An 11,305-nucleotide genomic window follows, 5' to 3' on the forward strand; every position below is an offset into this window, starting at 1 on the left:
TGGGTGACAAGCAGCTTCCACATATCCCTACTCAAGAAAATGACTAGATTTACATGGCAAACTAAGAACGTTATTTTCCTCTTGAGATTTACAAACACACCAGTATTGATTTATTGTCACAAAAATTACAAAGTGAAACAATTTGCTATAAGAAAATACTGGTCACCAGAGAATAAACCACCAATTGACTAATTGTTGCAACTACAAGTAAAGACCAAAAAAGATCAAAATCTTTAGCAAGCTATATACACTGGACATGATAAATAACCAAAAACTGACCGAAAGAATGCCCTATTTGAACATGATTTCTCCCTAAATTTCCCATTTGCTCTGAAAAAAAATAAAATAAAACGCAATCATGGTCGTTACTTGTTAGACCACTGGAATTCTATTTCCAAATTCCGTGATGGCCCGCTTTTGCTTTCCGGCAATAGAGTATATTCCCCAGCAACGGCTCCAAGCATTACAACACGGTCAATCTGGATTGTTACCTTTCCGAAAGAACTCTGTTTACAGAGCAATTTGACTGAGTTTAGCAAACATAGAAATAAATTGAATCTACCAACACCATTATAATGGTTCTAGTTTTATACAAAGAAAGTGCTTACCTTTCCCATTTTACTCTTATTCTTGCACGAGATTTGAAGCTTCTGGCCTTTTGGAGGACTCTCAAAGGACCATGAAAAACTCTCGTCCCACTCAGGATTAGGACCAGTTGATACAACCTGACAATTTTACCAAAAAGTGTTCAGTTCATTGTTAGTTACAACAGCACAAATTTAGAGGTTCAGAGACAACAGAAATCCAATGTTAGAAATGGTCAATGCAGGGTAGAATGGTTCGTGTGATCTTTATCCAGACCACATTATTATAAAATCTTATTTTGTTTGATTTGTGTCACGAAGAATCCCGTAACTGCTAAACATAACTCAAAATAAGGCCAAACATCTGCAAGTCCAATGTAGAAACTCAAAACTCCCTTTCAGCTAATAGCAAGGAGGCAGACATGGAGTTGTACTCCTGATCATTATTTTAGTCAGTTTCCAATTTCCAAATTGAGAAGTATTGAATGAGCCAATGAGTGCTTTGGAAGAGTTTGACCATAATGTTCCCTCAGTTCCCAATTTATAAATTACATAAAGTATCTAGTCTGGTGAAGCAAGTTAGCATGAGCCTTGAGCATTGCATTAAAATAATCCTGAACAAAATTATGTCAGGTAGGTCTCTTTTTTTTGTCGCGTGATACCATTTAAATTAATAAAAATTTCAAAAGAAAAAAGGGCAACAACAAACACCTCTCTTCCGAGTTAAATAAAAGAAAGGAAATAAATAAGAAAAACCATAGGAAGGCAAAAATAGTTAAAGGCATGTGGAATGTCTTACCTTGGTTTGCCTAGGTGGAGTATTGCCAAGTGAAAGCTTGCAAAAGACACTCGGGTTTCCCATTGACTGCTTCATGTTATTTCCCCGCTTGATTATTACCGCCAATGTCCCTGGCAAGCACTGGAGCAAAAACTCTGCCTTCTCTTGAAATCGAGGAGGGCCAGACTGAATTAAGTACTGCAACAATGGGATTGCATCAGCAGCAGCAATGGATTGAGCTCTTGAGACTTCAGCTGGGCATGCTGACCAAGCTTGCCTGAGAAGAAATAGTGCATCCAAGGCAGCTTCTTGAGTTGCCTCTGAGCCTGTCTTGAGTGATGTAACCAGGTGTGGTATGCTGAGAGTTGCAGGCTCGGTGGCTCTCAAGCGAGGGAAGTTGCTAAATAGAGCATTGAGAGCTTTCAGATACTCCTCATTCACAGTTCCAGTGGCCCATAAATCCTTTTCAATGGCAGCTGAAAGATGAAAAGAGGATGTTACTGTCAATAAAAAAATTGCACATGCCACACACATCATCTTCTGAACAATAACTGATGCCACTAATTTTACATGACAACTTATGAACAAAAATATCAGTCCATTCATAAAGAAAAAGAAAAAAGAAAACAAAACCATCATAACTGATCCGAAGTTATGTGTAAAGAATGTAAAGGAATCAAGAGGGGGAACCATATAGTCATATACGAAAAGTCTCTGTTTGCATCCTCTGGTTGAAGTATCTCAAAGCAGCAATTACAATGTCATGTGACATGTTAGATTGCATATCTTTTTCTAAAATTGTGCTGGAAAACAGAGCCATGACCTTTGCGAATGAAAAATAGCTACGAAACAAGTTAAGCTAAGATTTATGTTATTATCTTTTTATTGAACCACAAAACTACCAATCAAGAATCAACAAGTAAAAATAGCACATGCACAGTGGGACACAGTAAATAGCATAAATAGCAAAAATAACATTCTCTTTCATATCAGCAAACACATGCAAACCTGCGGTAATTAAATTTAACATACCGGTTATAGCTCTAACAGTTTCACTGGAAGCATACTCTTGGATGGTGTGATTAGAGAATAGAAGTTTAATAAACATTGCTGCCTGGCAAGATGTCTCTGGATCACTTGAACCAATTAGATCGAGTACAACCTGGACACCACCAGCCTCTGCAACTGCTCTTTTATTTGATTTGCTATACATTACCAGGTTCTGCAAAGCACATATAGCTACGACTTTCATTTCTTCTGTAGGTTGTTCTTCAAGCACATTTACCAGAGCACGGCAAGCTGAAACAGCATCACTACTCCGAGCAAGGCCTTCATTCTGGAATAGATCTCCAAGAGCCAAAGTCGCCAGTAACCTTGCTTGCTGGGCTTGGGTTTGTGGATCCAAGAGATACTGAGATAAAGGCAAGATTGCAGATTTTATCGCTTTTGTTTCTCTAACCTTCACATTGTTGAGCAGTACTTCCAGCAATCTGGCAGCTGCTTCCTCACACTGATGACAGCGAAGAAGTTCCAAAAGAGCCTCTATGGCACCACTTTCAGCCATTGCTTCAGAACTGGTTCCATCATCACTTTCCAACACCAAAAGAGCATTCAATGCACCAATTACTGTATTCTCAGAGGCAGAATGGAGCATCCTTACCAGCACTGCAACAGGAACTTCCAAATAAAATTCTGTACTGAACTGCAGAATACTGGCCAAGACAGAAGCAGCCGATTCCCACAAGGCATGAGGGAGTGTAGGATCAGCTTGCAATATCACTTTGGACAATTCACCGACACCACCCTCTTTTGCTACTTCATTTGGCCAAGTTAGTGAAATGCTAACAAGAGCTTTAACAGCTCTCTGCTGTAATATGTGTATGCCAGATGCGAGAACTCGTATAAGGGGACCAATAACTTGTTGTGTCACCAGATCCTTTTGAAGATGTTCTTCTGAGAGTAGATGAGATAGAAGCTCAGCTGCCAACTGCTGCACTGCTGGTGCTTGAGAATCAAGCAACGGGATAAGTGGTTCAATAGCTTGGTGAGAGGACAACGTATGGTCAGCACGGCATTGTGGATGCTCTAGAATATTAACTAGAACCTGCAGTGTGCTATGCTGTCCATCAGGCCCAAACTCTGGTCTTGTCAACAGCAAAAACAGGGGCTCCACAACTTTTGCGGCAGAGGACCCCTTAGCAATGCTAGCATTATTGGTCAGTATTCTAAGCAATTCTGCAAATGCAGCACAGATAAAATCCGGTGCTTCATGGAGGATATCAAGTATGCTTTCAATTACCCTGGCTTTTACCATTTCCATTTTACAAGCTGGTCTGTCTTTCCCTAACTTCACGAGAGCTCTGGAAACAGCCTCATGAAGCATGTAATTCCTACCATATAAGAGGCCAACAAGAGGAATAACTGCACCATGTGCAACAACTAATTCTGCCAGTTGCTCATCATCTACAAGCTTATCCAACGCACGAACGACTGATTGCTGTGCCGGACTTAACTCAGATACAAGGAGGGACACCAAAGGCTCAACACAATGTGCTGCAGCCACTGTGGACCTGATTCTTGTATTGCCGAAAAGAACACAACACAGCTCAGCAGCATCCCCTTTCAGATGCAATGAACAATTTGAAGAAAGTATCCTGCACAGGACATCTACTGCATTCATTTCCACATCTGCAACAGCAAGGGCTTTTGATGGGTTTTCACTCAATAACCTAACCAAAGCAGCAATAGCAGCATGCTGCTCTTTCTCCGAGCCACTACTAAGTATCTCCACCAAGGGTTGAACAGCTTGTCGGGCAGATTCTGCATTTCTAATATGGTCAGCAGAAAATAAGCTTTCCAATGCTTTAGCAGCGCTATACCTAGCACCTCTTCCACCTAAACGTAAAACTGCTATAAGTTGATTGACTGCACCAAATGCAGATTCATGTCTCCGGATATCAGCACTGCTAAATAGGATCCCTAACAGATCAGTAGCTGCTTCCTCAGTTGCATCTTGGGGACCAAGTGAAAGATACTTGGTTAGTGCTTCCAAAATCCCAGATTCTACCATGACAATCTTATTTGATGAACATTCTCTTGCAAGCTGAGTCAAAAGCCCAAGTGCAAGAAAAGGTGCACCAGGACGATCAGGAATTGGTTTGAGAAGATCAACAAGAGCAGGTATTGCTTTCCGAGAAGTGGCACCAACCCTGATGTCTTCTACTCTGAACAATCTCTCCAGCGCAACTTGCTCTGGATAACGCACCAAAGAGAACTCCTCTGATAACTCTAAAAGATCACATATATCAACATCAGCACAACCAAGTAAGGATAGAAGCCCAATTGCTGCCCCAGAATTCGCAACTGACAGAAGAGTCCCTCTGCTGCCGTTACAAACTAGGCTGGACATTGCTTGTGCCGCAAAATACCTGTTCGCCGAATCCTCTGATTTCAACAAATTTGCAAGTACCGATATTGATTTCATGGTTTCAGGTGCTCGTATGATGTCTCTATCTTGAAATAAAATCGCTAGCATCATCCCGCAAACCCAAATGTTGTTATCTTCTTTGAAATCATTCTGCATAGCCAATTAAAACAGGGCAAACCAAATACATCAGCATCATCATCATCATCATCAAAGCCTTTATCCCAAAAGTTTGGGGTCAGCTTTGAGAACATCAACAGGAATCCACCATGTGTATTCGTTTACTCCATTCATTTCTATCATGGATCATACAAGGCAAACCAAATACAATATAAATAAAAGTCGTTTAGCTATGGTATAACAAATATCAATGTAATAATGTTACTTCTGTTCTAGTGTGCCAATCCATACACTATTGACAATCATATGATCAACATATCTTATTGAGTGAGCTGTCTAGATAAATAATACAACAATAAAATAGTTGAGTACCTGATATTGTGAAAAACCATGTACGATACGATCATTGAGGACCTCAAGTGCTCCAGCCTCTATAATAACACCTTTGCTTTTTTCATCATGACAAGCAAGAACAGAAAGTAGCCAAATTGCTAAGTTGACACCATATATAACTGCTGTTCCTATATCATATTCACCATTATGAGCATTTTCCTTAAATTGCCTGCAAATACTAATGACATCCTTGTCATCACCGTCATCATTTCCCATATCGGTCTCCGTAATATTAAGCATTGCAACAAGTGCCTTAATAAGGTAAATGCAAGAGTTTGATTGATTAAGATCTTCCACCACTCTCTGATGGCTCACTTTGGCAGCACAAATAAGAAGTGCAGTTCCTCCAATCTTGACCTTTGGGTTTGTGGAATTGATTACCCTTCTGGCAATCGATGATATGCATAAAGACGCACACACAATTGCCTCTCCTAGAACAATGGGCTGATCATGGCAAAGCCTTGACACTATCTCAATAGCCTTATCTTGCAACATTTGTGATGCATCAGCAATAGAAGAGACTATTGGGGTTATGCTTTTAGGATATTCTGCTAGAACTGCCCATGCAGGTTTTATGTGCCCAATAGCCCCTTTCGATCTTGACAAAATAGCCAGTGCATCTAATGCTTCTGCTGTGGTGATGGAACTACCATTAGCAGATTCCAGAAAAGAAACTAATGCAAGAACAGTTCCAGCACGATTGACACAATCAGTCAGCGTGTCATCGATTTCACGAGAATCAAGCAGACGTGCAATTGCTGCTGCTGCATGGGTCTTTCCAGAGACTGTACCTTCTCGCAGAACCCTAGTAGCAGGCAGTATAATTTCTTCAGCAACAGCTTTCTCCGACACTTCACCATCCAAAATAAGATTTGCCAAAGCACATGTTGCCTGCTCTGCAACTTCCAACACAGAAGAGTTAGCAAGCACAACTAAGGGTGAAAATGCATCTCGCGCAACAGCAGCCACTTCCCGGTTTTCTTTAATTGACAGAAAAATTGCAGCAAGGCAATGAGAGGACTCTTTCAAGATATTTTCTGACTCGACATTTAGCAGCTTCATGGCTGACCATAAAGTTTTTACAGCAATACTACTTTCACGCAGGTCCTTCCGAACTTCAAAAATCCCAGCAAGAGCTGATGCCGACTTAGCCTGAGTTTCTTCTTTAGTTGAGCTTAATATTTTAATCATCATCTGAATTGCATCATTTGCAGCACTGCCTTCACGTAATATATCATTGAAGGGAACCACGGAAAGCATACTTTTAAGAGCATCCAAAACATAAATTTTAGATTCAGGTAGATCACTTGTTAATAATGCGGTAAGCTGACTAATGGTCGCTGTATCAGACTTATGGATTAAATGGTTCAAAGTCCTTGCTGCAATTTCTTTCCCATTTGGGCTCCCATTCTTCAGCAACCACAATAATGCAGGAACAGCATCAGCACTTTCAACACACGCACGTATATCTTCACTGTGATTGCAGAGGTTTCTAAGGATTGTAGCAGAATCTTCTTTAGCTTTAGGAGACCCTGTCTCCAGAATTTGAACAAGTGGAGGAATGCCTCCAGCAGCTGTGATGGCCCACTTACTTTCATCATTTTCGTTGGATAGAAGGCACAACAGTGCGACAGCACATTCTTGCTGTTGTTCAGATGAAAGCCCAAGAAGAGATATCAGTAGCTGAACACCCTCACGACCTTGGAGTGCACGCCATAGACTGCTTTCAGTGTTGCAGAGTATAAGAAGAGCTCTTATAAGCTCATCCTGAACTTCATTAGCCGCCATCGTGATCAAACCAACCAGAAGTCGTTTTGCATCCGAGTTTGCAAGCTTAACTGAGAGAATAGAATTTCCATACAAACTGGCAAGGGCTTCTATAGTCCGTTCCTGTACAAGAAATGGTAAGTGAGGTTTACATTGACTAACCAAAGTCTGTTCAACAATCACAGGATCGGATGCTCTAGAAGATTCAGCTTTGCCATCATATATCATCAGAGCAGAAGCTAAAGCCCCTAAGGTGTCAGCTGTCTGGGCAGATGAAGAACAAGATTCCAGGCTTTGACCTAGGCTTGAGATTACATAGGATAAACCCCCAGAAATGTTTGCAAGAGCACACATGGCATTCTCCTGCAATGCTTGAGCACACTCACCTTCCATGAATTCTTTCGAAGGAGCTATTGTAGCATTTATTAAAGCTGGAATGCCATTACAGTTAGCTATTTCTTTCCTTGCTTCTTTACACTGGGCAGAAAGAGACTTGAAAGCACCCGCAGCTTCTGCTCTAACTGAGGCTTCATTACCAGGCCCTAGCAGCTTCAGTAGTTGTTTTGTAGCCCCTGCAGCCAACACTTTCGAACAAACAGATGCATCCTCCATCATCATACAGCCAAGAAGAAAGCATACATTAGCTTGAGTGCTTGACTGTCCTGTTGTTAACAACTTGACTAGTATATCCACTCCTTCAGCCTGTACTGTTTCCGACCAGAAACCCTCAGTACTGCTTGACAGGTTTTTTAATGCTCCACTCAATAAGTTATCAACCACGTTTCCAGATTTGAGTCCATTTTTCAGCCGCTCCCAAAGCACTGGCACAACTCCTTCAGTAGAAAAAATTTTCGATCCAACATGATCCTTAGCACCACCTTGAGAAACCGCATAAATTGTCTTTGCTGCTGCAATCTGACCTTCTGCCGAACTGGACTTGAGGAGACCAAGCAACGGCGGAATGCATCCTCCAAGCAAGACTTTCACTCTAAGTTCATTCTCTTTACAGAGAGAGCCCAGAACAGTAGCAGCCTGTATCTTTACTCCAAGTGATCCCGATCGGAGAAGTGAAACAAGTACTGGAACTGCTTGGGAGTGAGATCCAACGGCACTGAAAGCATTCTCACGTGTATCAATAAGCTCAAGCAACTGCCTCAAGGAATGCTCCTTCTCTTGTACAGATGAAGAACTCTGCCGCAACTGCTCTATGCATTGTGCAACACTTGCTAATGTTCCATCTGGATCCTCCATGCTACTTGTACGATCTCTGCAAAGGATCAAAGGGTTCAAGACCATTGAGAAAAATCAAAATCAATCATATTTATCGTCAGAGGAAGCCAACATCTTACTTATAATAACTTTTAGGGAAATGCTCAGAATTACGGTGAACAAATCAAGCATTAGACGACAAAAATATTAAAAAGTATTGTTTGTACATTGGATGTTGTTTTCTCAGAATAAAAGCATGAGCAGAAGTCCAATGCCATTCAAAACAGTAAAATCAAAATCCTGATGGGCTAACCCCAAGGTGCATTAAGTCTCCCAATGAACTCCGGAATAAAAAAAAATTCAAGTATATTCACCCCCAGTAGCATTAAGTGGTTCCAAAATTGAATGTGAGAATGCCTTGTGTATAAACACATCAACCTATCAATGTATAAAAATTTAATTTTTGCTCAGAGTATTTGGCAGGACGCTTTATGGAGTTAGTCTTATTGATTAATTTCTGATATAGCATGGGAAAGAAAGAGCATAATATTGCTGCTCAAAAAAGAGAGTATAATAGTAAAAATATAACAGAAGGGAGTTGCTTCTTAAGGAGACTTCCACTATTAGAAAAACAACATCTGCTGCTTTAGATTTATCAAGAACATCCAGAACCATAATTATATAATTACTTTATTGTCAACCCTTCCATTTTTGAGTTCAAAGGACGTAAGGCATCTAGACGGATCTGTATGCAGTAGGTTTCGAAACATCTAAAACTCCTTTGAAACTGAAATTTTTTATCAATTCAAGGTAGCTCTAAAGCATTTTATCAAATGAATATAAGCAAGTTACAGGAAAAGACACAGAAAGTAAGCAGTTTCTCTGCTCAGCTCTTTTTATGTGGAATTACTCGGAGACATATTGTCTAGAAAGAATTTTGCTCAAAAAAATTGAGTGCATCAGTGCAATATGTGGCTCTAGAGAGGCATTTACAAAAATTTGCCCGTTCCTGCCCAAGCAGACAGACATTAACAAAGATTAATGGCAAAATGGAGAATTTTAAGCCTCGATAAAAGAAGCAGACAGCGCACTGAGGTGCCAACAAGACTTGACTCGGTTCTTTGTACGCATAAAGAGTTTGCTGCTTAGCAATTAAATGCATTAATCAAGCAAAAACTGACCTTAAACCCATCTTCATAACTGAATGTGGAGTTGGGGGCTCAGAATCATGAAGTTTTGCCTCCATGGATTTTTCCTGCAATAGGGAATGGGGAAAACAATGAACTTGTTAGAGGAGGGAAAAAAAACCTAAAGGATTATCCAACTATTTACAGCCCAACAGAGATGAGTTGCCCAAGCTAATTCCTAACATCATTAAAGGAGCTCCAAATGTAGCCTATATTTCTTTATCTAATACCAAATAGAAAACAAAAGGAGCAGTTGGAGGAATTGTTTAAACAGCGTGATGCATTGCAGTAGAAAATGAGGCAAGCAGCATTGAGAATTACGAACATAAAATAAAAGGCAGTCCAGAAAATAAAATAAGAAAAAGACCTTCAGTCAGTTTCATTATAAAATGTAATGTTTCTTGTAATTGTCAAGACCAAATCCCTGAAACTGAACCCTAGATCACTACATAGCCAAAACCTCAGAAATAATAGGACAATAAAGTAACTGCCAAAAATCAAGACCATTTGATCTAGCAAATCTAATACTTTCTTTCCTTCTATAATTCAAAAGGGCTTAACGGAATGACAAACCTCCACTAATTCTAGTGAAGTAGCGACACAAAACCATCCCTCATTCAACAGATATTAGCAATCTCATCAAAGAAATAAAAGAAGAGCATAGAATACCATGTCGTTATTGGCAAAGCTGCTGCCGTTGTTAGCAGAAAACCTCCAAGCTAGTGTAGCAGCCATTTTGTTTTACCTCCAGATCTACCGTCCAACTGAGTTAAAACATCAAAACCTCCTGCCCAAACAGAATTGAAGAAGCCACAATGAGAATTTAACACCATGCAATCGCAGATCAGATTGTAATCAGCATTTTCATTGCAAAATCTCAAACCCAATTGATTTAGACCGAATTAAAAGACAATAACAACCCAAGTGATCAATAATTAGAAGATCAAACAGACTAAATCAATGAGTAGAGACAGTTGAATCAGTATAAAGAAGCAATTCAATACCAAAAAGTAAAAAAGGATAAATAAAAATAGAAATAAAAAAAAAAAAAAACAGAACTCTTCTCTACGGAGCAGTTTGGGAGCAACATTCTTCATTTCAATCGGAATTCAACGGAAAGAAACTTGTTAAGGAGAACCAAATACTGAAGACAACAAACTTGACTAAGTTTCTCCAGAATTAGAAAGGAAAAGGGTAGATCGAATTCAACCGATCCGAGTCCGAACAACTTGATCGCTCCAATACAATGAATCAATAATCAAAACACCGAAAATGGCATAAATCTAACAACAGATTTACTCACAATCCAACAAAACAAAGACCCCAGACTTCACAGAAACGACAAGTCTTCATAAATGCCCACAATCAGCTGAAATCCAGGAGAGAGAGAGAGAGAGAGAGAGAGAGAGAGTCAGTGTGTATTGCTTTTACCTTTTGGAGGTGGAGAATGAGAGAGGTAGAAGAGGAAGATTGAAGCAACTATAGACGTCGTGGAAGAGAGAGAGAGAGGAGAGTTGCTTGTTTGCTTTCAGTCCATGGCCTACTGGCTTCACTCTCTCTCTCTCTATATCCGGAGTCCGGACCACCGACAATTGAAAGGTCGGGAACTTCGTGGCTCGGCTTGGCGTACATTTATCGGCTCAGCCCAGTCATGTTTCAGCTAAAACTGAATTTTTATTTATTTATTTATTTATGTGGCTAAAAAAATTGAATATTCAATTTAGTTCTTATATATGACATAGGCATAGCAAATGTCCCTCAACGAGAAGAGCAATACTAGATTAAGATTTTTTTAATCAATAAAAATGAAAATTTAATTCAACTAGCTATGTTGTAAGTTTGA

General features: G+C 39.9%; 1 protein-coding gene across 2 annotated transcripts; it reads right to left on the reverse strand.

Moving 5' to 3' along the window:
• LOC119994402 (protein CELLULOSE SYNTHASE INTERACTIVE 1-like) lies at positions 1–10,994 on the reverse strand. 2 transcript variants are annotated; one of them, XM_038841227.1, is made up of 8 exons: positions 10,894–10,994; positions 10,132–10,249; positions 9,457–9,530; positions 5,279–8,333; positions 2,395–4,939; positions 1,384–1,838; positions 609–725; positions 1–506 (listed from the first exon to the last, which is right to left on the reverse strand). In XM_038841227.1, exons 2-8 carry the CDS (start codon positions 10,195–10,197, stop codon positions 366–368), a joined length of 6,453 nt encoding a protein of 2,150 aa, XP_038697155.1. In that variant the 5' UTR covers positions 10,198–10,249; positions 10,894–10,994; the 3' UTR covers positions 1–365. The 2 variants fall into 2 exon arrangements, with proteins under 2 accessions (XP_038697155.1, XP_038697156.1); XM_038841228.1 differs by lacking the exon at positions 10,894–10,994 and adding an exon at positions 10,766–10,850.
• Positions 10,995–11,305: the final 311 nt, after the last annotated feature.

The sequence above is a fragment of the Tripterygium wilfordii genome, chromosome 3 (genome assembly GCF_013401445.1).
Source record: "Tripterygium wilfordii isolate XIE 37 chromosome 3, ASM1340144v1, whole genome shotgun sequence".
NCBI classification, from domain to species: domain Eukaryota; kingdom Viridiplantae; phylum Streptophyta; class Magnoliopsida; order Celastrales; family Celastraceae; genus Tripterygium; species Tripterygium wilfordii.